At 46.2% G+C, this 27,053-nt stretch overlaps 1 protein-coding gene across 2 annotated transcripts in view; it reads left to right on the forward strand.

Moving 5' to 3' along the window:
- The window catches only part of LOC138521553 (zinc finger protein 385C-like), a 1,557,348-nt gene that overhangs the window by 1,413,835 nt on the left and 116,460 nt on the right, over positions 1–27,053 (forward strand). For both annotated transcript variants that reach the window (XM_069634485.1, XM_069634487.1), the window contains one exon: positions 18,386–18,496. In XM_069634485.1, coding sequence (XP_069490586.1) covers positions 18,386–18,496 — 111 coding nt within the window. The remainder of the gene's footprint in view (positions 1–18,385; positions 18,497–27,053) is intronic.

Consider the following 27,053-nt stretch of genomic DNA (forward strand, 5'->3'; position numbering starts at 1 on the left):
TATTGCCACTTCAAGGCAGTTACTCGGGTCGGTGTGTGGGTGGGGGGGGGGGACGGGTGTCAGGAAACTGTCCCTAGCAGAGTCAAATGAGTACACTATGGGTTTTTTGCATGGACCATTTAAGAAGGTGAATCTGATTAGCAGAACTCGCCATCATTTTATTAAATTAATGTTCAAAAAGCTTATGCTGTTACTACCCTTGGAGATGGCATTCTGTCGCTGTATACAAATGAATTATACATGCTCCATATTCAAATACCTACATTGCAACACAGATATGTTCATTCATAAACACACAGTAGTCTTGTTCATGGAGGATGCCTCCATTCATGATTTTAATCTTCAGGGATTGCATACAGATTGTGTGTTACCCTTCATCTAAGATGCTACAGTCCTCACGATGTTGTCCAGCAACCTATGACCTCATAGGTTTCATTTCAAAGAGCCTTCACCTGGCACGCATCAGTGTTTGAGTTATAGAGTTGATCTTTATCCCAGCAGTAGTCCATTTTCCAGCATAGGTATAATGCACGCCCCTACAGTTACTACATATTGGGAGGAATCGTTCTATGACCCTCGACTCTTGAGGTAATGTGATAGCATAAATATTTTAAAAAATATCAGTCAAGCTCAATCCTCTACTACCTGCCATTGGACGTGGAACTTCACTGACACATCTTCAAGTTCAAGGAAGCCTATGATTGTATACCAAAAGGGGCAGGATCCAATTCCCAACTCCCTTCAGGGAGGACCTGGCCCAACCATCCCCAGAAAGGCCCACCACCAAACAGCACTGGCACCAGCCAAGCCTGATGACTCTGCCATAGCTCCCTAGCAACCTTGAGCAGGATCTTGCTCTCTATTCTAATGCATAGCTGCACTCCAGTACTGCAAAGTGGCCGCAAGGAAGCACGAGTGTGAGGAATTCGAGAATCCACACAGGGAGTATGCGCTCACCTGGGCCTTGTTTTGATCTTCTTTGTTAATAAAAATGAATGATGGGAGATCAACCTCCGAAAATGTGTGAGGCCATTCTGCACACATTTTCCCTGCTCACCGCACGAAACGCATAGTCACATGTAAACAACAATCCAACAAGGAACTCCTACCTTAATCTAGGTGCCGTGAGATGTGACCGACTTAGATCACGGATGCAACCCATCTCATCCCATCTTAACACGGACCACACCAACCTAGAACAACATAAACTGAGCCCAACTCAGATCGCCACCAGAAATCAAAGGCTCAGGTCACGTACCAGTAAACGCCCTGTTGTCCATACCACCTCCCAATGGTTGTCAATACCCATGACTCTGACAGTGGACTCACCACCTAAATCGCTATAAAAGACCATCACAAATACTAGCAAGCACCTAGACACTCTAAACAAAGCCAGCAAACCCCACTCATCATCCACATCACAAACTCAGCCCATTACTGAACTTAAATTAGCGCTCATCAACGCACGATCCATAGCTGCCCATGCCCCAGAAATACAGGACTAAATTACCGATCATAATTTAGACATGCTCATAGTGACTGAAACCTGGCTCCACCAAGCCTCCGGACCTACGCTCGCCATCGCCATTCCACTAAATTACACCATCCTTAGATCCAACAGAACCAAAACCATAGGTGGGGGAGTAGCCATTATTGCTAAAACCCATCTCAAACTAAGAGCATGCCCCATAGATAATCCTGAGGTATACGAAATCCTACTCACAAAACCTGCTACCAACCATAAAACTACTATTAACTTAGTCGTGATATATAGAGCACCAAATAAAAACTCTCAACCAGACATAGATGTACCATTACTACTTACGCTTCCGATTAAACCCAAAACCAAATGTATCGTCCTCGGCGACCTTAACATCGGATTCAACGACAGCCAGGATCACAAAGCAGAAGCATTACATAATGCCCTTAAAGACATGCCATTCACACAACTGCTGAATGCGCCTACCCACAATAAAGGTAGAACCCTGGAATGAGTATTATCCCTCAATAACTCCTCCTCCTTAGAAACAATCACCCCCCTGCCTTGGACAGACCACCAGAGCATTATATTTTCTATCTCGTGCACTGAACTTGTGCCACCAAAATCCACCACTCTGGAAACTTTTGTAACCAGAAATTTCGCAAACTCTCAGCTGAAAACCTTTACCGTATCCTAAAGAATACTCTTACAGACAAAATGATTACTAATTACAACCCCTGCACCCTGGCAAATTACTACCATAACTTCCTCACAAGCACAATAGACACCCTAGCACCTTGTGTCACCAAAACTAGACGATCAGAGAAAAAAAAACGCTTTCTGGTTTGATGAGTAACTAGTAGCGCTTAGGTGCACCAAACGCTTGTATGAGCATCACTACACCAAATCTCAAACATCTGAAACAATGGATGCATTCAATTCTGCTAATAAAACCTACAAAGCAGCCATCATTGCACATAAAGCGAATGCCATCAATACTAGGATCTGTAATGCGTCCTCAGACGCAAAATAACTTTTCTCCATACTCAAGGAGTTGGAAAACCCCATCCCGATCATCAACCCTGTTCAACCAAGCAAAGACGCACGTGCCACAAAATCCAATTTCTAGAAAAGAAAATTATCACCTAAAGGAAAATTCTAGCAGAAAAACCTACCTTGGCAGAAGCCAGCACCAGTACCATAGCATGTAATACCCCTATCTTCAATTTCTCTGTAGTTACCCAAGAAACAGTACTTAATACCATAGTGAAACTAAATGCTTCCAGTTGCAAAGGAGACACTGTCCCAGCTTACTTAGACAAACTATGTTCCTCTACCCTCATCCCCATCATCACCAACTTTGTAAATGCATCCTTCAGCTCCAATCTGGTCCCGACTAGCATAAGAAAAAGCCTGGGTTACACCACTACTAAAAAAGCCCACACTCGACCCATTAATACCGACCAACTACAGGCCCATATCCACGGTCCCATTCCTTCTTAAAATTATTGATAAAATTGCATATAACCAAATTCAATCACACCTTGAACAGAATAGACTCCGAGGAGCTAGACAATCTGAGTTCAGGCCGAACCATGATACAGAAACTGCTCTCACTGACCTCAAAATACAAATAGACTTCATCAGAGACTCTGGAAAAATGGCCATCCTACTGTTGCTTGACCTATCGGCAGTGTTTGACCTTGTGGACCATGACAAACTCTGTGATACACTAACAAACGACTTCAGCTTCTCTACTGATGACACCCTCTGGATTAAATCGTTCCTAGCAGATCGAACATCCAGAGTCGCCATTGGGAAAGAGGCGGCTGATCCTATAGCGGTCCCCATTGGAGTACCCCAAAGATCATGCCTCTCTCCGACCTTGTACAACACCTACACCAAACTCCTATTCTCAGCCCTAGATGACATGGGTGTCATCTACACTAACTTCGCAGATGACAGCCAGACCCTCATTACCATTACCAGGGACTATGCCCAAGATACCCAGACCATCAACAAAAATTACTCTCATTCAAAATTGGATGGCACTGAATAGTCTGTCTGAATGATGAGAAGACGGAGATCCTCATTGTAGGCTCCCAAGCCAGAATTGGCTCTCTCCACTCAGACTACACATCAACATTGACGGCACCCGAATACCAGTACTTGAGCATGTCAAAAGCCTTGGCGTCTATCTAGATGCCAACCTCACCATGAGAAAACACATATCAGCCCTCTCATCTTCCACGGCATACACAGCTAAACTCATCTCACTGAGCTGCCAATTCCTTACTCCTACCAACTGCATAACACTAGCTAGAGCACTGATACTATCCAAGCTCGACTACTGTAACGTCCTCCTCGTAGGAACCTCAAATACCAACATAAGTAAACTACAACTGCTGCAGAACAAAGCACTTCGAGCAGCTCTAGGTATAAAGAAATCAGATCACATTTCCAACATTAGGAGAGAATATCATTGGCTGACCATCAAAGCCAGAATTATTTTTAAAACACTATGCATAGCTTACAAATATATCACTAGCAAAGCCCCTATTAACTACCAGTAGAGCACTCAGATCGAACAATAAGACACTTCTAGAAATCCTGTGCCATAAAAGCACCAAGGCAGGAGGGAGTAGTTTCAGAGTCCTTGCCCCCAATTTGGAATTCCCTACCACTGGAAATCAAAAATGAGGAAACTATTACCAGATTCAAAAAATCATTGAAAACATGGCTTTTCAACAAATTCTGACTGAGTATGCCTCCCCTCTATCATACGCCTAACTCTGAATCATCCCACTTATCTATGCAATGTACCGCCCTGACTACCCATCACTGTGTAATGTTCTCTAGTTGCTGCCTCTTTGTTCAAGAAATTTCTAAGCTGCCTGTAACTTTGTATAAGAAATTTCAAGCTTTCTGTAACCTTGTATAAGTAATTTAAAGATGTCTGTAACATTATCAAGCTGTCTGTAACCTTGCTGTGATACCCAAGGGTCTGGGTGTGTAACAAATGAAATAAATAAATAAAAATACATGAATAAAAATACATAAATAAATGTACTCTGGGAGGACGCCGCCTACAGGCGGCGTCCTCCCCTTCATGTTCAGCTGGAATGTGACAGCCACAGGTACATCAAAGCATCTCAAGAAGGGGAAAGGCGCACCTTCCTTCAGCCATGGGCAGCCTAATTAAAATAGCAAAGACCCCATGGATCTGTCTCCCTATTGTCTAGTTTGGCTGCTGGCAGTGCATACTAATGAGAAATAATTAAGGCCAACCTGTGAAGGAGCTTGGTTGCAGGGCAGACAAGAGGAAGGCAAAACTAACACCTCTTTGGTATGCAATGTGTCAACTTGAAGTTAGTTCCCACCCCTCTGTATGAAAGGCAGTTAATGGCATGTCTAGGTCCACTATTTACCGTAGGCAACCCCCTGCAGAGCAGACCCCTTTCAGAGGGAGAAGTATGTGATTTAAGGGAGACACGAAGTCTGGTTTCATCACAAACTTCAAGGGGGACCTGCGCTGTGATCAAGAGGGAAGCAAGATCCCTCCCCTAGAGGGAGATACTGGACTCGGAGAACCTGTCTAGCAGCTCCAGAACCAGTACTCAGCCGGCACACAGCGTGCCCTGCTAGGTTCTGCCAGCAAGCTTCCTAGGTGGGAAGTGCCAGAGTCTCTGAACAAAGGACTAGGCTGTTACCTGAAAACACTCTCCTCAGCTTTGGTCCATCCTCCTTGAAAGGATGCCACGAGGCCTGCAAAGAAGCTCAAAGGAGTGCCACCCAAGCATCAACCAGCGTCCATCTTTTAAGGACATTTTCGAGGCAGTCAAGTCCTCGAACTGCAACAGGGTACACCACTGAATGTTGTCACGCTGCAGTCAATAAAGCCATCTGAGACGCCTCGACCAGCGTTCCAGATCCGCCAACCAGCACAGAAAGAACGATTGTTGACTCAGAGCCACCATGTAGGACAGCCTGCAGCCAACTGTCCAGCCTCACTTGCCGAATTACCTGCCTCCCGATACCCGCAACTGTCTCCCATTTTGAACTCTGTCACAGGAGCTGCAAAGTGACCTGGAACAGACTTGACGCTGTCAAGCATCAAAAATATCAAAAGCACCAGATACATTGTGGTTCTGTCCCCCTTGTCCTTCTCTGAAGGTCCCTAGTGACATTTACGACTTCTTGCTCCCTTGTTGCTGAAACCAAATAACCATGAACAGTTAAGACCGATTGCTTTACTGACTACCCTCCTGTCAGTATCCAGAGTGCTTCCCTTTCCTTCCTGAAACTGTCTGTGCTCTGTGTTCCGTTAAAGTGTGGGTTGTGATTTCTAGTGTGCTAGAACTGTCTGTTGTGATAATAAAGTATATATTTTAATACAACCTTGACTGGACAGTCCCTTTTATCATTGGGTAATAATTGTATTTTTGCTGTGTTACAACTAACGAACGATCCACAACCTTGCAGAGAAAAGCCTGCTGTTCCGTCCACTTTACCAAAAATTGTACAGGGAGATTCATAAATGACTTGTGTTCAAATCTGTTTGGATGCCTTCTGGTGTACTAGAGGTGTGGGGCTGATTGATGGTTTAGAAACCAATATTCATCCCTGGACCACTGGGACTGCGGAAGTTGATTCGTCACAATGTGGGAGCTCCTAAAATGAATTGACGAAACGGTATTCACAGTGAATACACTGTGATCCCCGTGTAATGCTTGAATGTTCTGGATGATGCTGCTTTCGAGCTTTTCAAATCTGTTTTGATTAGTGCACAAAGAAGAAACCAGATACAAGGAACCCCGACTGTTGGCAATGTTTTCAGTCTCATATCGCGGTTTCTATAGATAATCTCAGTAACAGGAAAGCATGAATAGTTCAACATTCTGTACCCATCTCAAAATCCCACCCACGAATCGCTGCCAAAGACAAACTAATAGTAAAAAAAAGAAAAATGGCATGTCTCAAATAATAATAGAGTGCAGAGGCTGCAACAGGCTTTCAGCTTACCAGTCACTCGGTTGACACAGGTGCGATAAGGCAATCAAGTTGGCACTGGTGTATTAATGTAGGACCGGATGATGTGCACACATCCTTAGGGCGGGCCTAGAAATACACAATAGTCAGGGTCATATGAATTACACTTTTTTTTGTTTTTATTTACTTGTGCATAATCAAAATACATGATCTTCCTAGAAAATCTTGAATGCCGATCTTGTTTAAGAAAGTTCCCATCTACTGTTACATAGACATCATGTGTCACGTACGTGAAGAAATTCTATACCACGCCCAATGGCACCCTGAGGCAATTTAGGGCGAGGAGATAGGCAGGGTTAAGCCAAGCCCAAGGGCGTTGTTTTTACTGAACGCCGCTTCCATCAGTTTAGATGTCGCTATTGTCCATCGGGTTTTTTCCCCTGAAATGAGACGACACCACCAAGTGTCTTCTTCGATAAAACGGGAATCGATCCAACAGGGAGACAGAAAAGCAGAGCGTTCTTGCGTTAGGGAAGGGCAATTCAAAAGAAGATGGCAAACTGTCTCTATGGAGTCAGGGGCGTTGCATAGTCTACAGATTTTTATTGGTGATTGGTGTCTTATTCCCAAAATTTCTCTTGTATGAAGTAAGTTCAAGCGGGTTCTTAAAAAGGTAGACCTTAGTTTCCTGTCTGGAAATTTCAGGCAATAAGCTAACGGAGCGTTTAGCCTATTGAACGTCGGAGGAAGGGGAGTCAGGAGCTTACATGCCGACGCTTGATCATTGGTGGTTATACAGTCCTGGATTTTCAGTTTTTTGGTGACTCTTTGGGGATTGGAGATGAGATTGTCCGTGGTACACTCTAGCTCCTGTAATTTCATTTTTTGGAGGTCAATCCATTTCAAAAGTGTCTTGCATTTTGATGAAGCCATCTCTTGAGCTATGACATTAAAGATAGGGAGCCCATCTTTTATATGAGTCTTTCTGAATAGGGCCAGTGTGGACACACTCACAGTGGCACCCAGTGACAGCAGACCTAATTCTCTTTGCAGGGCCACAATAGGAACAGAGTTAGGAAGGCCAAGAGCTGATTTCCAAATGAAGCCCTCTAGTTTCTGCCAAAAAGAGGTAGGTATGGTAAGCGAGGTGTCCATACCATAAGTCAGGGCAGGAACCATTTTGCCTTTCTAAAAAGTTAATGGCCGGGACCAAAGAAAATTTGCCATATTTGCGGTCCACCATTCTCAGTTGTGAAGTTAAATGTTTAGCCTTTGCCCACAGCTGTTGTTGCATTTTTATGTCTTGCCTGCTATCGTCAAGAATCACTCCGAGATATGTGAACTGCGAGACCACTTTGATATTAATTTTGTCTACAGACCAGGACCTGATGCTTTTCGTCGGCAGTTGACCTTTAGAGAATATCATGATCTTGGTTTTCAGCTTATTTATGGACAGATTATTAATTTCCATATAACATGCTAGATTCTCCAGCTGGCGTTGAAGGCCAATGGGCGTTTGGTCAAGCAGAATCGTGTCATCCGCATATAACATGCGGGACATCTTGGAACCACCAAAATTCGGAGGAAATGATCGTATCATGCATTCAGACTCTTTGAAATCTCCTAGAAAGGCAACAAAGAGTGCCGATGCCAGCGTACAGCCTTGCTTTACCCCTCTATTGGCTAAAATTTCCTTAGATAGGGACCCTTGTTTATTCAGGCGAACACTTAGAGTGGTATTAGTGTGGAGTGCAATTATTGGGTTAAGGATGGCATCTGGACAATTCCAGTTTTTTAGCTTTTTCCACAGCAGCACTCTGTCTACTTTATCAAATGCCTGTGAGAGGTCGATGAATGCAGCGTATACTGTCGGTGCCCCTTGTTTGATTTTAGCCTTCAAGATGTTCATTATGAAGATGTTCACGCTAGTGCTTCTGTTCTTCTTGAAGCCAACCTGGAAGGTATCTCTGCAAGGAGCCAAGAGCGCCCAACGCCAGAAGCGGTCCAATAGGAGCGAAGCAAATAGTTTCCCCAGGATATCCAGCAGTGCTATAGGCTGGTAATTGCCTGGTTCTTCACGACTTCCCTTTTTAAAAATGGGGGTCACGATGGCTTTGGTCCACGATAGAGGAATTTTTCTACTGTCGGCACAATGTTTGAAGAGTAAACTTACGAAGGGGACCCATTCCTTGATGTAGGTTTTTAGATCCAGGTTAGAGAGGCCATTGGGACCATGGGCTTTGGAAGATTTCAATTTTTGAATAGCCAATGATATGTCCATAGGATCCGACAAATCAACCCAAGATGTCTGCGACAGCTCTATCCGCAGATTTATGGTGGATCTTGGGCTCGTAAAAAGGACTGTGAAGAATTGGACCCAGGCTGCTTCCGACACTGCGTTGACCAGGTTGTTCTGCGTGTTACGCTGAGAGTGATTTATCAGATTCCAAAAGTCTGCAGTTTTCTTCGTGATAAGGGCTCTCAGCATTATTTCTGTCATTTTGATAAATGACTGCTCTTCTTGACCTGATCCATGACTTATAGATTTTGTTGTAAGTATTCCACACGTCCGAGGCATCCCGTGTGTTTTCAATCTTCGCTCTGCGTTTTTGTTTCCTTAGCTCCTTCTTTTTCTCTGCTATGAGTTTGTCGTAATTGTGGGTAAAGGCTGGAAAAGTACCCATCCCAGAACCCACCTTTTTTCTATGTTCTATCAACATCGGCGGATAGTTTGGCCTTGTTGCCTGTTCGCAGGTGTGTGGCGCTTTGGCCACTGCAGCATACTGCTGAGTTAGGGACCGCACATTAGCCGCTGTTAGACGAAGCCGAGATTGTTGGGGATTCGTCTCAATGTAAGGAGAAAAATAGTTACACGCCTGGACATTGGCTGCCCATTCCAAGGTGAGCATGTTGTGATCGCTTGCCTCGGTTTTCACCACCTGATAATCTTGAATTGCTGGGGGTAGGGCCTGCGAGACAAAGATGTAGTCCTGGGTTGCCGACGACTGGCCTCTTTCTCAGGTCGGAATATGATGGTCTCTGCCCAAAATCCATTCCGCGTTATGTAGCCCTCTCGCTACCGTTAGGTCCATCCAGGCTTGCCCTCTGTGTTCCGCTTGCGTGGTTGGAGCAACAACTTGTTGGGTAGGTCGGATACAGTTGGCATTCAAATCTCCGCAAATTATTGCGAAAGGGGTGTTCCATTCAAGCATTATTGCATCTATAGTTTCTCTCATGGTGTGGCAAAAGTCTGCGGATGACGTTCTTTGCGGGTTCCAATACTTGGTTATCACTGCTAAGGGGTGCTTTACATAAAGCTTAGAACGAAGGTGAAGATTTTCCGCCGCGTACTTCCACTCAATAAGGACGGCTAAGACCCCATAAGCCCTCTTCGTGGTCTTGATGATTCTCAAGTTGGGCCCAGAGTGTACCGCCACGAGGAGGCCGGCAGATGGACGGCCTAGCAAACCCTTTGTGGCTGGCGAAATCTCAATTTCGAATCAGTCCATGGACGGCTTGTCTTGGAGCCACGTCTCTTAGAGACAGAAAATGTCGAACAAGGCTAAGTCAATGGTGCTGGATTCAGCTAAGTGGGCGTGTCCTCTCGTGTTCCATGAGGCCAGCGTCAAAGTCTTACGGGCACACACTTTGCTGGCTTCGGAAGATGGTTGCTATGTAGGTCGTTTAGAACTCAGCGCTCCTTTGATCCAATTCCATGGACCACCTAAGGGAGATGTTTTTTTGGGAAATTCACAACGATCTTCTGAGTTCCTGCTTGCCGAGCCTTGTCGATGTTTTCTTTGTGTCCTTTCTTGTGTACGGAGAATAATCTCTAGTGATTTGTCTTGTTGAATAGGTGCGACGCTTATCCATGCGTCATTCTGGCGAGCTGTCTGTATTATTTTCGTTTCGGCCTCTCCTATTAGAGAAGTCTGATATAACTTCTGCATAGGTTCGAGCATGATGGTCTCTTTGCCGGATTGCCTCAGGTGTTCGTGGACGGTTGATTGTCCGGCGGATTGTTTCCGGAGAGCGAGCTCTTTGCTGGATTTGATTCCTAGGGGTATTGTTCTTATCTGGTAAATCAAAGAAATGTGCTTTCAAAGCTTCTCTCCGTGCAGAGTAGTGGAGGGCTGGGCTTTGTGGTTTGCGAGTGGTGGTCGAAGCCTTATCCTTCGTCACATAGTTGCTGTTTCCCGGGGATTTTATTTCTGATAGAAGAAACCCCAGTGATTTTAGTTCATCTCCTGTTTTGCGGGAGAGATCTTGTATTGCGGTGGCATATATATACAGGTATGCCTTGGCCTTCTTGTCGCTATGGTAAGGCTGAATCCATCTAAAGTCCTCGGATTTCAGTTTCTTTAGGCTAACTGTCGAGGATGTGATTTTCAGTACTGTTCTACGATTCAGAATCATAAAGCTGTCTTTGCTGGAAGCTTGTTCAATTTTAAACAGACGGATCTGGTTTCCCCTATTCACGTCTGCCTCTTGGGATTCTGAGTGGTTGTCAGAATTATGATGACAAGTTTATACAGATCCATTTTGACGAGGTCTCCGTGCGGGACTGTCCCTTGGGACCAGCGGCCGAGCCGCAACGTCCTCCCTGGCTGAGCTTTGGAGGGTTAAGCTCTTCGTAGATTGTAGTTTCCGTGGAGGACTGCTTGAAACAGTAGGGGGCTTCAACACTTCCTTCAGCTTATGGTCTTCTCGCAGTTGGACTTCGTCAAGCTGTACACAGACGTTCGATAAAAGGCTTGAGTCCAGGAAATCCTCCGCTGATTTAGGCGACTGGGTTAGGTCCGTTACGGAGGCTGCCAGGCTGCCCCTTACAGCTGATATGCCCACCTCTGAATGAGACCGCAAGAATATCCCGCTACGTTCCGAATCCTGATGTAGGGGCTGGCGAATCTGCCGTTCCACCTCTTCTTTACACATTAACATTTCCATAAACAAGCCTTCCCGTGCAGAAGCGCTCTTCAGTAGCCAACACATCGAAATATATGACGCTGGGCAATTTAAAAGAGCAAATCTAACAAGCCAGGTGTGGAGTTCGGGATTATCAGTGAAAGGACCCAATCAACATCTCATTGAGGATAGTGGCACAGCACAATTAACAATCCTGCCAAAATTCTCCATAACAGCCCCCCTCCGCCCAAACGCCTGGTCCTTAGCATGTAGTTGTTGGGGGTGCCGTGCACACATTTATAGTGAGTTGGTGAGGCTCTGGAGCTGGTAGGTTCTCTGCACACCACTCACGTGCCTGCATCATTTACTTCCCGGCAGAGATGTTCGGCTTTTCTGAACTAGTTTCAATTGCTTTCCATCCTGTTTCCAGATGGAGTTAGAGATCAATGTGTTTTTTTAAAATGTTGGTTCTCGTGTTTTTTTAAAATGTTGGTTCTCATGTTTTTTCGAATGTATCCTTTTTTTACTGACCTCTTGCATTAGCCCTTTGCTACAGTTTCTCTCGTCTCCCTTAAATTAACCCTTTTCTCTTCCCCTGTGAATGTTTTGGAAGTTGGAATTTGGATCCACTTTCGTAATCGAGCAGTTTTTGCATTTCCTCGTAGAAACATTTTTGAAAAAACGCCACATGCGCCTCAGATGCTTATTTCGGCCTTGTAGTATGACCTTCTTTCTAGGCAACATGCAAAGTGCTGTGAAAGCTTGTGATTTTCTGCTGGCCTTTCCACTGCTCAGAGCAGACCCCTGGCACTATGTACAGGTGATGCGGTGGATGGTCATCATGTGTTGCCTGCCAAGAAGGAAACGTGTTCTGCATCTGGACGGCTGCATGCCGCATGGAAGCCCGTCCTGCAAGTGCCCCTCACAGAGCAGGATACATTGCTGCCGATTGTTCACAGGGCATGCCTTGTTGCATTGACATTTTCCGCATGGTGTGCCCCAGAATTCTTGTGTAGCTTCCAAGCCAATAGGAGCCATCCATGCCCAATTCATAGGCGCACAGTTCTTATAGTGGATGCTGATGTTTAAACACCATCACTGGATCATATATGTGACTGGATATCCTAAAGAATGCATTGAACAAAAAATAATGTGCCTAGATTAATTAAGAAAAACCTAAATTATTCAGGACTGTGTCAGTCTTAACTCTGGTGCTCGGCTTTGGAACAATTTCCTGTGGTTTACGCTTTCCCCTCCACCACAGTGGTACGCTGTCTGAAAGTCCTCTTTCATGGTCTCCTGGCACTTGTGGATTTGCATGTTTCCCAGAATGCAATCTCTTTCTCTCTTCCATATACGTTGCTGGCACCACCAGACTACAGTATCTGACACTTCTCTTTTGTCATCTATTGCTCTGTAGGGATGGCTTTGCCTCGGTTTACCAGAATGTAGCATCTTATTCTCATCCTCCCTTCAATTTGACTCGTTGGCTGCTCCAGAGTACAGCCTATTCTCTTTTAGGCTCTTCAGCTGCTTAGGGATGTTCCTCTCGTTTCCAGAATGCAGCATCTTACTCTTGTTCTCTTCCCCCTCACAAGAGTACAGCATATCAAAGTTCTCTTTAACGCTTTCTTGATGCCTAAGAGGTTCCTTTTTTTATCAGAATGCAGCCTCTTGTTGGCATTCTCACTTGACTTTTCCCCTCTAGGGGAGTTCAGTTTCTCAACTTTATCCATCGTATAGTTCCCGCGAGCCGCTGGCGTGGGATTTTTTCTCCCACTCTGCAGCAAAATATGCACCCAGTGGAGAGTGCTCAGCCAATCAGGTGGTTGGAAATGCTGGCGGAAACTGTCCCTGTCTGCCCACATTCCAACAGCTACCTGAACCCCTTCCCCATTTGTTGCCATCTTTTTTGGGGGCTTCTGTTCGACTGCCCCCTGTCCTTCCACGAACCTTGCTCAGGTCTACCTAGGCTGAGCTTTACAGGCCCTGTGCAACCCCTACGCCTTACGCGACAAGGGTTGGGTTGCTTTAGTCTTCCTTTCGATTCTCTGCGTCCGGCGTGTTCCTCCGTGAGTTTTCTATGCAAGTCTGACAAATCCGCTCCAGTTGCTCAGCACTTCTGTTTATGCTGACCCTTCCTCATAACTGCGCGTCTCGTTGCAAAACATTGGTCACTGGTGCTCACTCTTACGTACTGTCTCCACTTTTTGCATCTCTGGGTCATAAGCTTTCTGATGCAGGACAGCATTGCTCCGGCCTCAAGGCAATCTTCACCCTCACTAGCCTCAAATTCTTGCGGCGCAGACCATCTCTTCTGGTTTATGGCTTTTAAGGCCGACCTGTTTGCAGCAGAGTGGCTCGGTGGAGTCTGGGAACTTTGCTCAGCATTCCTCATCTCTGGCACTGCTCCAGTCTTCTGCCCCTATTTTGCAGCTGGCCTTGATGTAGGTCTCCGCACACTCAGATCCAGTCAGTGACTCGGTGTCTGAGGTGCGCCTGCTGGCTGGTGTCTCCCACTCTTGTCGTGCTTGGACCTGGTGTCGGCAGTCTCCTTTGTATGGATGCCTGGGTCACTTTTCCACATGACTTTCATGGTTCACCTAAGACCGTGACGAGATTATGCTTCTATCCTGTATATTTCACGGTTCCATGTAATGATGTCCCCGCAAAAATGTCTCCTGACAAAAAAAGTCGCTGTTTTTTTGCAGAGACATTATTACATCGAACATGCGGGGGACACCCTTGCAACCCCTGGATTATTATTTTCTTTTTACAAGACTAGCAGGGGACATCTCTGCAACTCGTCCCCATACATAATGTCACCATATATAATGTTGCCAATGGCTTTTCCCGGGGGCATTTTGTATGGGGATATTATTACCCGATACTTATTTCACCTGACAGTATGTCTGGCTGGCACCATCAGCCACCTTTTTCATTTGACAACATGATTAGCAGAAGCCACGTCCGACGGCCGTGGTGGCCATTGTCTAGACCTAGAAGGTCCAATTAGTGTATCCATAAACATTTTGATGATTAAGAGCGCAGTATACGGGCGTTGTGCCCTCGTCTTCTAAAACGTGCCAATTACGAGGCATACCACACATTTTCTTTGGTAAAAGTTGGCATTTGTAGCCTCCGTGCCTTGAGATCCCAAATTCTCCCTCAAACGCGCCGTATTTATATTCCGAATAACCGAGTCAAATTTGATGGGGGGACAGGCGGGGCATTAATCACTGCGTATTACCATTCCGCGCACTGCTGCCGTGGAATGCGGGGTCCGGATAATGACGCGCCTGTCCAAGCCGGTGCCTCCAAGACAGATGCACCTGTCTCGGCAACTAAATAGCTTTGCGGAGACTTACGAGCAGCCGAAAAAACCCAGGGCCCTCCTGACAGGAGGCCTGCGATAAGGTAATCTCTCCGCGCTGCAGGGGGAGCGAGAACAGTCCTTGCATTATACATCATGGCGGCCTCGAACAAAGGCACCTGTCCTTGTCCACCCAGCAGTCTCCGCCTGGGAAAGAATCCCTGCTTCCCGAACAAGTTGCCTACCTTTTCCGCAACGGGCACGGCAGGCAGCTCGGTGAAGACGGAGCGCCTGGCCGCCATCGTCTTGTGTTTCCTTGCTGGGAGTGGGACTGATAAGAACGCTCCAGTCAGGCCTTAAAGGGGCACCCAAGCCCCCCTGGACATCGCCCCAACGCTGGTGCTTTGGTGCCAGCCAGCAGTTGACCGGGAGTACTTTATTCAAAGCAAGCTTTGGGTCACTCCAGTTGCTGCCCGTGACCGTGCTGTGTCAGATGTCTGAGTGTTGTCTGCTTATTATGATGAGTTTACTTCTAGTATTAATGATGCTTCCGGGTTGAGCGCGCTTTATAAATGTAAAAAAATAAATAAATACTTTGCCAGCTGTTGACGCAATGTCGTTTTCAGCCTGGACCAGGGCAAACGGGATCAAATTGTGTGTCACCGAAATCTGAACATGCCTTGAAGGTGTGGCCAGTAATGGCGGGCTTTAGGGATCAAACCTGGCAACCTGATTTGTAACGCGGCTTTACTGCTCTGCCAAATTGTGTGATGCTCGACCAATCACACTAGCTGTACCAACGCCTCATTATCTGTAAAGGGAATGGCAAAGTTGACCATCAATATTAGCCTACTGAAAACGGGATATTTAGTTGCACGCACTAGCAGCTTCTGAGGGATGACCAGCAGCAGTGATAAGTAGACTGCTGTCCAGGCCCCCATAAAGGCCTTTTGGATGCATGCAGTCGGTGCGACCAAACTAGGCAACAATAGGCAAATGCCAGCTGTGTGGGTGCTCTGCACTATCACTCTGTAGTTATGTTCAATGCCAACTGCACACTCGAAACAGATACAAGGATTCCAGCTGGTCAGTACTGGCACCCATGACAGCAAGCACGTTACTGCCACTAACACGATAGAATTAACGCTGACCTGGATGTGTGCTTAATATAGCACAGTTCTCAGAAACAAAATACTATTTCTGCATAATCTAGAGAAGTAGAAAGAGTCATTCCATGTATTGTGTACAAGGAACCAATAGCCACATGGACTTCGTCAACACACAGTCAGCATATGTCACACTTGAACGCGCTTTCTCGGGGCTTTTTCAAGTGCTTCTTCAAAACAACATTCATGCATATCCAATCCTGTGTTAAAAAGGCAACTTGGTGGTACTATCTACCTGTATTAAGGAACTAGGCAGTCTTAAAAGCCATTTACCAGAGCAGATGGGAAAGGCTTCTGGTTTGTATAGTGGAAGGGGCGTTAGACCTTGATTATGTCCAGCCGCTGTTGCTCTGCATTCTCTGCTGTTATTTGCCAGGACGGGTCTCGATGGCTGCCTCGGAGAGACCTGGGGCGATCCCAACTGGGGTAAACCGAGATGCACTGGCCAGGATCCCAATACATACCAGTGGGAGATGCCCAAACTGGACCACAATGTTTTACTCCCCTGTCCTGTACCAGAGCATTTGAAGAACACACCTCCTGCTGGTTGATCTTTGGTGTCTGGAGGCCCAGCCCCTCTGTCGGGGCTCCTGAGCTGGTCGTCCTATTCTGCTTGAAAAATATTCTCAGTGTGGCAACATGGTGGCAGGCCCTCAGTAGCTGAACGGACTTGCCCTCAGCCCTTGGGCAAAGGGTGTTCACTCTTGTAACTTCTATCAATCCAACTGTATACTTGTGACAATAATTTTTTAAACAATACATTGTATTATGCACCGTATAAATGTTATTTTTTATTTGGGAATAGAGGACTAATCCGATCTTATATATCATAAATCGCATATACTAAAATAAGATAATTGTATAAAATACTTCTTGCACTGGTGCATTGAGAAGCAGAATGGCAGAAACATGGGAGCTGGTGATTTTTTGTCACCAGAAAGGCGAGGAAATGAATTGCATGAAATTACAGTATATCAGTTTACAAAACCTTTTGTTAGACATGTCATCAGGTTGTACATATAAACCTAATGCATTAACTATGCATCTAAAAAGGTGCCTGGTGAAACCACCTGTTTCAATCACTTGTAGGCATGATCTTTAACACACACTATTTCTTTAAAAGTTAGGAAAAAAGACAACAATCAATTTAGAAAAATAACTAGATTTAGAATGTGTGCTTCCGGTCACTGTGACTATTATACCACCGACGCTAATTCATTTCTTCATCACGGGCTTTTCCTGCATTTTTGGGCTGAAGGCTGTCCTGGAATGGGTGGAGGCCCTTTAGAATTTAGCAGGACTTGCAGGAAACCTTGGAAACCAGACCCACCACAGCGTATCACAGAGGAATGCAGAGAGGGTATGATGCAAAGCCGCGCCTTCAGAAATAACTTCTTAGACCGATTCATAGTATGCTCCGTAGGACTTCTTGCAAGGTTCAGGAGCTGTTATAAAGAACACCAAGAAGATGGCCCGTTTTTTAAATTTAAGTTTTCTTTGTGGTTCACCCATTTAAAAAGACCATCCCCGGTGACTGGTAATACTACTGCTCACATTCGGAGTTTTTACCATGTTCTACAACCGTGCAATGCTACAACTATTTACTTTTTGCCGCCATCATCCACTTACATTATATGAGGTTGGCGGGCTGGGATGCGCGGCACATGCATTGCTGGTATGCAGGTCATTGATGATTTGTCCTAAAAGGTTCAGCATTTGCCAGCCTTTCATTAATGAGAGGCAGATAAGGAGTGGGCATAAAGAGTCCAGCAGCTATGCAGCTCTACACTGAAGGTGGTAAGAAGTAGTAGCCATCATTCTGCAGCTCTTCATGATGAACAAGGTTATGTTTATCTGTGTCCCAGTCGCATCCCTTTATCATTGTTTTTAATCGCCTTTGAATGGCATCTGAAACACATTTCATCAATGCCTTAAGGATGAAGACAATGCGATGAAGCATCAAAAGAAGTGGATAAACCCCCAGACCAGTCACCACCCCCTTCAGATTCTACCCCCTTCTCTTTGTGATAAAAAATAATGTTCAACAGCTATTGGTCCAAAGTACCGCATAGGGCCTGCGTGCCCTCATAGCATTCCATTTTAGGGTGTCCCCTTCCCAGCTTCCCCAATCCTTGTGTTCGTCTTCAGTAGCAGTAATATTGGTTTGGTGGTCCTCAGTGGGCATCCCCTCTTTCAATAGACTTCTTCCTGGAGTCTGCATTCTGCATCCGGTTAATCGTGACCCAGCACTAGATGTCTTACAAGGACAGTGGGGCTGTGATATTGAACTTAGCCCTAAGAGAAGAAAGCGATCCCTGCTAATAAGAGGAACGGCCTCAATACTGGCATGTAGACCATGCAAGATAATTGTTGACTAGGCCTAGGTGACTGTTTTGTGTCTGTGGCAATTGGCTCATTTAACTGAAAAAGATTCCCTCCCCCAAAAGGCTGTTTTTTCTTCTAAAAAGTTTTCTTTACTACCTCAAGCAGCTCAATTTGCATGTGAACAGGACCTTCTGTTCTGCCTTTCAGATGGACCCCGTGCAGAAGGCAGTGATCAGCCACACCTTTGGAGTTCCGTCACCGCTGAAGAAGAAGCAGTTTATCTCCTGCAATATCTGCCACCTCAGGTTCAACTCTTCGGTGAGTGGTGGCACACAATGGTGGCTTACATGGTAACAACCACCCGGAAGGAACAAAACTAGGTGGGGGAGAGGGCAAGATCCAAGCTAGACCTTACTGACAGTTGCACTGAAAACATGCTCTTATCTTGTTTGATGAGGAAAAGTCCTACAGCATCTCCCCCACCTGAATAGTGAATCTAATGGCTAGGCTCACCAAAATATGAAATCCAGTGAGGTATTCAGGATATCCACACTTAAGGTCTGATTCCGAGTTTGTTGGTAATTCGGTGGTAATTCCGCTGAATTACCACAAACATTGGTTACTGTTACTGCCACTTGGTCTTGCAGGTTTACCACGGGATAACAAGTGGTGGTAAGGCGGTGTTAGTCCCCATTTCTGCGGTAATTCCCTTGATTTTTGGCATTCACTGGGAAGATTTACCTCCAGTATGATGCTTGAGGTAAATCCTCCACTTGGATTTAGAGGTGCAGTTGAAATGGCAATAATTCCATTATCGCCAAAAACATGGCAGTGACGGAATCGCCCCCACTTTTTTACCGCCCTGCCAAACTCAGAATGAGGCCCTTAATTTGTAGAACAGAAATGTGCACACAAGACATTTTGATGGAGATTGGTTGCAAACAATGCAGCTAAATGATGTGTTAAGTTGCCAGAGATATGTGTCCAACTTGCTGTCACGGCTGTGGATCCTGTAGTTTCAGCCCTGTATCCTTTTGATAAGTATTATTATTATTATTTGTTCATTTCGAAAACCTGACTGGATTTTACTACATCGTGGGGGTGAGCACATGAACAGTGCTTTGGATTTATAGCGCCTACATTCTGAATTCAGTAGATGAAATGGAATGTTGTAGTGACATTATAGTTCAGGTTAAATGACACTTTTACATAGGAACATGAGAAAATGCTTTCCTCTGATTGTGCAAGTTTCAGGTAGTTGGCACATAAGCATGTTGCTCACATCGAAACATGCATGCCAATTTTGTTGAACTTTGATGAATGGTATCATACAAAGCTCTGCAAGTGAGTCTTTTTCTGCATCAGGTTTTCCATAGAACCAGAAACACACTGGGCGTGATTTACAAAAGCATTTAACAATTGTGCAATCCCATTGAAAAACATTTTGTGAATCAGGCCCATTAGTTCAGGACACTTGCCTTGAAATGTTCTGCTTTGATTTTTGTCGTACACCTGGTGCTTATCTGGAGCGGGTGCATGCTGCAACTGTTTCAAAATTCAGATCATCCTAATTCCAGATATTCACTTTTTAAAATGTCCATTTTAAATGTTAATGTTAAGTGTATCTACGATCCACCCAAAAGAATTCACACACACCCACAATAAACCATGCGTTCGAAATATACATAAGCACATACTCCATGCTTACAATGAGGACATGCATCACACGTGAAACTAAACTGAGCGCAGACAGTATTCCCGGGAACATGCATCCATGGTGTTACGCTGGACAGCGGTGATCAGAAGGGTGGCAAGACCAAGTATTGTCCGCTTACTATTGTTATGAGTAGGGAGCCAACTAAAATATGAAAACCAGGACCTCCCAAAAAGGAGTAATGGGAGTAATACTGGGGATGGTCTTTTGCGATGAAATGTCTGCCCCGCCTGCATGGGTAGTTTTACCTTCGGGGCCCTCCCTAGAGCCAATGTCTAGGGCTATACAGTTGTCGGGAGGTTGTGTCACCTCCCTTCCTCCGGTGTTGTGGGCTAATGGGCGGCCTGAACCCTCTTGTCTCGTCTAGGTTAGTTGCAGGCTTTCCAGGGCGGGTCGTGGATAACCCAGGCACCAAGTCCCCTGAGCTGATTGGTCCATGGTCTTTCTCGACAGGGGGAGCCAACGAGGGGTCAAAGTCGGGCTGAGTATACCCTGGATTTCTTATTCTTCCCCTGTGTGATTTGACCATAACCTCCCAGTCCCACGTCTTATTCCAAGTCGTATTCCTCCTGACACCTTCTGTTCCTGCCTAGGGCCAACCTAGCCCTATGGGACATTTGCAATCTCACTGTCTGTGTCCTGGCCTCCTTCACGCTTTCTATCACACTTTGATCGTCTTCGCTTCAATCTCCTGATGTGAATGCTTCCCTGCCACTCGTGTGCCCTGATGTCCGCCTCCTCCCAGTCAGTGTCTTCCACCACCTTCTCTCTACCTCTAGTGCCTGATATTGTCTGCTGCTCCTAGTGGACCTCTCCTACCTCTGATCTCACAACCTTCACTTGTCTTGGCTCATTTTCTATTGTTAACTCTCCCTTCACCTGATTCCCTTCTACCTCCTCCTTCTGCTGTCACCTTAAGATGTAACCCCTTTTACCTTGACCTCCTTTACTACCAGCACCAACCGTTTGCTTCTGCCTCTTGATGTTACCACCTCCAGCTTCCGTTCCTTTGTTACCCATTTCTCCTACAGAGGTTACCAGCCCCTTCTGTACACACTCAACTCATGTTACCGCCTCCTCCTTGACTTTACCCACTGCCACCACTTCTGTACGTCCTCTTTTCCTGATGTTACCACCCCCTAGCCACTGCCACTAACTCACCAGCCTTTTCCGAACTCAAGCCTTCTGCAATCCACACTCCGCAACCGGGGCTGATTGAACCTTACACTGGGGGTTTTGATTGAATTAGAGCTTGGACTGTCTAGGTTCCGTGTCTGAACCCCGGGCTGCTGTGTGCCTTTATCTGGCATGTCCGCCATTGCTTCGATTTGCAGCTCTCAAGCCTCCCCACCCCCCTGCCCCCCTCACCCCATCCCCTCAGGCTGTTTTCACTGAGTTCAGGATTGTGGTGTTCCCTGTATGTGCATTATAGGCACGAAACATGCTATGTAAGCTTTATATACATGTTTGGCTTACCGATGACATTGTGGAAGTGGGGAGTCGATGCTGATGCCGCTTCTCCGGAGTAAGATTCTGTTGCCAGAGAACATTGGAGTTTTTATGCTGCTTCCTGTGTCCGTTTCTTGCGTCTGGGGAGCCACAGGCTTAACGTATTGTATCGGTGGGACCAGCAGTGTTGTCAGGTGTCCCCTGTATCTTTAAATTCAATTCCTTTGTGCTGGGTTGTTTTCTCTTAAAGGGAAAGGCTTTTTTTCAGTAGTGGAGCTTTGGGTCTGGCTCGGACCAGCTTTACGCTCTCTCAGTTGCGTGAGGAGGGGGTTCATTTCTACTTGCCTGCAGATTCTAAGAATGTAGGCCAGGGCTTGGGTCTTTAGGGCTCGTATGCCCTGGTGGGCTAGAACTATGGGGAGAGTCTGAACCTCTGAGACTGTTAGGTAGCATGTGCCAGGGACCAGGGCAATGTGCGCAGTGGATCCTCCCCTTCACTAGACATCCATTAGCTCGGATGGCATATGGCTCCCTGAGACACTGCCCTGGTTGTTTCAAACAGCCACATGGTCTGGAACAGTACATGCATCAGGGGATTACTTATGCACATTTATGCATGTGTGACAACTAAAAGCAATGCACTCGCATTGTGCGTCCACACACACACACACACACACACACATTCTGCTCCTAATATAACGACGAACAGGCAATATACTCAGAATTGGCATACACAGACACTATGCTCAGAATATGCACCCCGCCTCCCTACAAAGAGGAAATAGGTGGCATACATATGTATTCAAAAGTGTTCCAAGTCGGAACCAAGAAGTGTGTTTGGTGCTATGTCACCTAGACCACAGCACCCTCCATATATTGTGGCCTACATCTTCAATCCGCCGTAGTCAGTATAGACATTAGTGAGAGATTCTGGGAGTGGTAGGCCAAAATATATGGCGAGTGCCTGTTGGCTACCCATGCCCATAACTTTATTTTAATTGGTGTTAAAAAGCTGAGTGAGATCAACACACCGATGCCTTTTCTAACTTTACACAGTGTTTATTTACAATTCTATTAACTGAAATTGCTTATGGCATAGCAAAATGCCCCAAACCTTTCCTCCAATCCCTTGGCTTCCCTCCAAGCCCAATGGCGGAATTCTGAGTTGGTTTATGTGTCTCATTTGGTTCAACGGCTTTCCCCCCTTACATTGACCTCAAAGCAACTAAACACAGAATGTCTTATTTGTAATTTCCAATAAATGGTTTCTAGGTTTAAGAAACCAAAATGTTTTACACAAGACCCAAACGTCTATGGAAGGAAGTAAAAAAAGGTTTATTGATGCAAACAGTCTCTCAATGTGAAGTTCGGTCCCGGAACTGTCTGTCACTCTCAGTCTGGACCTTTAAGTGGCCCTGCATTTCCTTCTTGGTCTCCTTTTTCCCAATCTGATTCTTCTTGTCATGGTTTCCAGGAGACCCTGTCTCCTTGTTCTTCCGGGCTTGTGTGCACCTGCAACCGAGGCAGCCACGGGAGCGTGTGTTTCCCGGCCAGACCCTAGAGTTGCCACCAAGGCCATCGGCCACTTTTGTTGGCCTCTACGTTGGCTTCAGTAGTGTACATCGCTCTGCTTGGGAACCTTCTGACTTGCCACTCCTTATTGCTCTTAAATACACACTGATATTTCACTGGTCTTCCCGCTGGCCTTCTTTTCTCAACCCCTAGATGTTCACCCTTCCATCTCTTGACTCTCCACCTTCTTGCTCTCATCTTCTTTCTTCCTGGCCTCTACTCTCTAACCGCCCACTTTTCTCTACATGTACTCTTTCTTCTCTCCGGCCGTTTCTCTCCACCTTTCTCTTCCCTTCTCTGGCTCTCAACACGCTTCTACTCTGCTACACTACCTTCTCCTAACACCAACACCGCTCCAGAGACCTCCCAGACTTTTAAAATTACTAAGCAACCCCCCCATCACCTCTGCTTAACAGTCTTTACCTGTGTATTGTTATTGGTCTCAATTCCACATCAGTAGATTTGAATAACATTGTGGGTTCCCCGCTGCTTTACAACCCAACCCACCACTTCTGTTCTGCCTGACGGTCGAAGCCTTCCTTAAAGCCAGCTGCCATCTTGCTTTTCCAAATGGCCGGGAGTGTGAGTGGAGCTGCTGCTGCCACCACCACGTAGCCTTGCGGTCTGTTTCTGCACGCAGTGCTACCACGTGGGAAACTTGGATGAGAATGACACATTCTCACATACGCCGTCCTTCCTGCCTTATCTCTTAGGAACCACGTTTCTACAGAAGTTCCGGACCATTGCTGGACTTAACAAAACATCTGTTAAACTCTCTCCCCATCTTCTGCCTCCTGGGAGTGCAGGTCTCGCAGTACGTTTATCACTGGGTTTCTGCTCCTCTTTGCAATCTTGGGATTTGCCAATGACATTACTTTTCCACAGGTTGGCGGTCCCTATTAAGGAGGAAGGCATTCTATTGGCATCAGAGTTGCAAGCTCCTGCCACCCCATTGGGATATGGTGGGGTAAGTAAGGGGATCCCTAGGGTCAAGCACTTACTAGCGGGTACCCAAACTTCTTCACATTGGGGAAATGGAAGGGATGACCAGTATTCCTATGGTTAAATCCTTGAGACTAGTTAAACATTTTCATAAAGAGAGAGAAACAAAACAACAATGATGTTAGACGTTTTCAAACAAGTGTATTAACAAACAGATGAATGTTGCACACCATGGGAGTACAAATGTAGCAAACCCTCTGGACAATAGGGAAGTAAACTGCAACACAAAAGGAGTCCATCAGCCACATTCTGCCTGCTGACAGTATTAATTATATAGACCGGTTGGGATAACTCTTATGGTATTGAGGGGCTTTCCTAGACAAAATGAAAGACCGTTGATTTCTACAGTCGGCACAAGGGTTTGAAGATGGGTAAAACAATGCTGTGTATCTCCTGCTGTAGGAAAACCTATTTTCCAGAGTTTAAAGGTCAGGATCAAGTCTAGAAATCAAGGATTCACAAGTGGGCACCATGGCACCATGTTCACTATTCTAGTCACCGTCTTCAGGAGTTGAAGGAAACCAGCAGCCTTTGGTGCCCTCAGGGGTCGGTAGGGGATTGGTCTTTTGACTCACTGATCATCACTTGGCAGCATCACACTCTGGGATGGTAGATGGACTTCAGTGTTTGTTTGGTGTCTTTTGCCCTTGGGGTCACAAGTTGGCTGATGTGGCGTGCCCCCACCAACCCTAAGGGATGTCCTTTAGTCTTGTCTGTCCAGGCTGCCTGACTCTGGGGGTGTTGAAGGAAGTGATCAGAGGGGCAGGTGCCACGACCTACAGTGTGATGCTGGAGGCAGTGTATGTGGTCCCCCGTGAACCACCATTATGCTTGCTCTGAGGCAGAGGACTTTAAAAGATGTCCCAGGGTCTATTGTGCAGGGCTAGTCTGGTGGCCGGTATCTTAGTACCATGTACCCTGATCATCCAGGTGTCAAGAGGAAAACTGCAGGGTTCACTGTGGCTGTCAAGACTAGCAGACTCTTTTACCGGATTGATCTCAGAATCTGCTATATCCTCTTCACTGCTAGAATTACTGCACAGCCCCAAAAACCCTTCCTCCTCCTCACCTAATGAGGTAGAATAGTTTAGCTTCTTTCTTCGGGATTGCCGCACTGGAGTCTTCTTCTTCATGAGCAGATACGGTCTGCCTCGAAAGGAAGCCACCGTGACTCTATATAGAGAAATTCACAGTGACTCCTCTCCGCGACAGCCAGATATATTTCAGGGGAAAAAGCCACGAAGGCATAAAAACCCCACAATGTTTCGAAGAGGACTGTCGAATAGGCGGATCCGATGAGAGGTAATCTTTCCGTAAATGAAGCAGAAGTCTACGGCGGAGCTCTCCAAGACAGAAGTGAGGATGGTAAACAACTTCACAAGCAGAAAACGAAGAAGGAGAGGTAGTGATCCAGGAGGAAGTGGCAAGTAACTACGGATAGACTTGAAGCAAGGAAATGGAAGAGGGAGGAAAAGGGGAGGAAGGTGGAACAAGGATTACTGAATAAACACAGAATAGAGCGCACGCAACACGGGAAAGCACAGTTGCAACGCGCTGATCCGTCGAGTAACTGATGGTTATATACCTGATGGCGGCCATGTTGGAAAAAGACTAGAGCGCAGTGTAGCGTTTCAAGGAAACGTGGCGGAACAGTCTAATGGCGTCGGAGTTTCCACCTCTGCCAGAAACGCCAGCTGCCAGCAGTCGTGACAGTGGCTGCTGAATTGACTGACTTCTGTCAGCAGCCTACAGAGCAGTGCACTTAATGCAGGCAGCAGTTTGCTGGATGGGTGCTGTGCAAGTGTTTGTTGCCTGACGGTGCTCGCATTGCGTACATCAATTCCAAGATGGTAAACTAGGGTTATGAAGGCTCGGGTCTCTGTTATGCCACGGCCGTCCAGGACTGCGTCTTTCACAGGTGTACACAACCAAACTTCACTGGTAAAGCAATCCCAAACCTATTACTGCTCAGGTTCACACAGTCAGGAAAAGCACAGCCCAGGGGGAGGGGAAAAGGCGGTGAGGAGCTGATGGCGTAAAGGAGACCAGTGGAGGAAGGCAACTGGTTGCAGATAGAGCCATAGGGTGACTAGATTACCAGGAGGAAGTTTGGAGAAAACATCCAGAAGGCTGGCCTAAGTTGTGAGAAGGTGTGCAGAAGGACTCAGGAGCAAGTTTGTCGAAGTGGTGAGAAAGCGATTGGCCAAAGTTACAAGAAAGAAGTGGCATACGGAGTGAGAAGGAGGTTGGGAAAAGTAGTGGGCAGAAGCTCTGATGAGAAGGTTAGCAAGAGGAGGGTGGAAGGAACATCAGAAAAGAGATTTGCAGGAGATGTGTTGAGTGTCATCAGGAGTTTTGAGGAACGAGGAGGACCGAATACTTAGATGGGGGCAAGGTGGAAAACCAGGAGATGAGTACAGGGGAGGCGGTAGGAGATGAAAACTAGAGAAATTGCTAGGAGGTGCAGGAAGATATAGACAGGAGATTAAAGAGTAGAACAAGGAGGGCTCCCTTAGGAACGGGACTGTTTCAAAACATTGAGGAATGTGAGGTTCAGTGTTCAGACCACAGAGCTTGCACCCAGGACAGGGGGCAAGAGAAAGCCAGATCCTTGAGCTTGCACCCAGGACAGGGGGCAAGAGAAAGCCAGATCCTTTAGGGAGGGTCAGGTTATCCATTCCTTGGTGGAAACTCTGGGGCTTTTCAAATCCTTTTCCTGACACCCCCTCCCCCCATGCAAAGTCTAGCATGTAGTTGCGCACACACACATGGAGGTCCCGGGTACAAGACTTCCTGTGATATCACGATGAGGAACAAAAGGATCCAGAGCACCTGAAGTGTCTGGACACTTAAAACCCTATGTGAACATATTGCCATCTCCTGGACTTAGCTGCTTAAGTAAGAACGTTTCAACCCAAGGAGAAGCCATCCTGTTGCTGGACATCAATTTAAGTTGTGTGTGTTCATTTGGCTCAGTACTCTAAATGTTCCAAATGCATCCTACTTTAATACCTTTTCCTGAATGTCTATTGTTCATTCTAATAGTCTTCGTGACACCCTCCTCGGACAAGCCTCCCACTGCCCACTTGATGTGGTCTGGGTAGAATGTTGTCCTCCTCTGCCTATGTGTATTTCTAG

The sequence above is a fragment of the Ambystoma mexicanum genome, chromosome 13 (genome assembly GCF_040938575.1).
Source record: "Ambystoma mexicanum isolate Mex_15411 chromosome 13, UKY_AmexF1_1, whole genome shotgun sequence".
NCBI lineage: Eukaryota > Metazoa > Chordata > Amphibia > Caudata > Ambystomatidae > Ambystoma > Ambystoma mexicanum.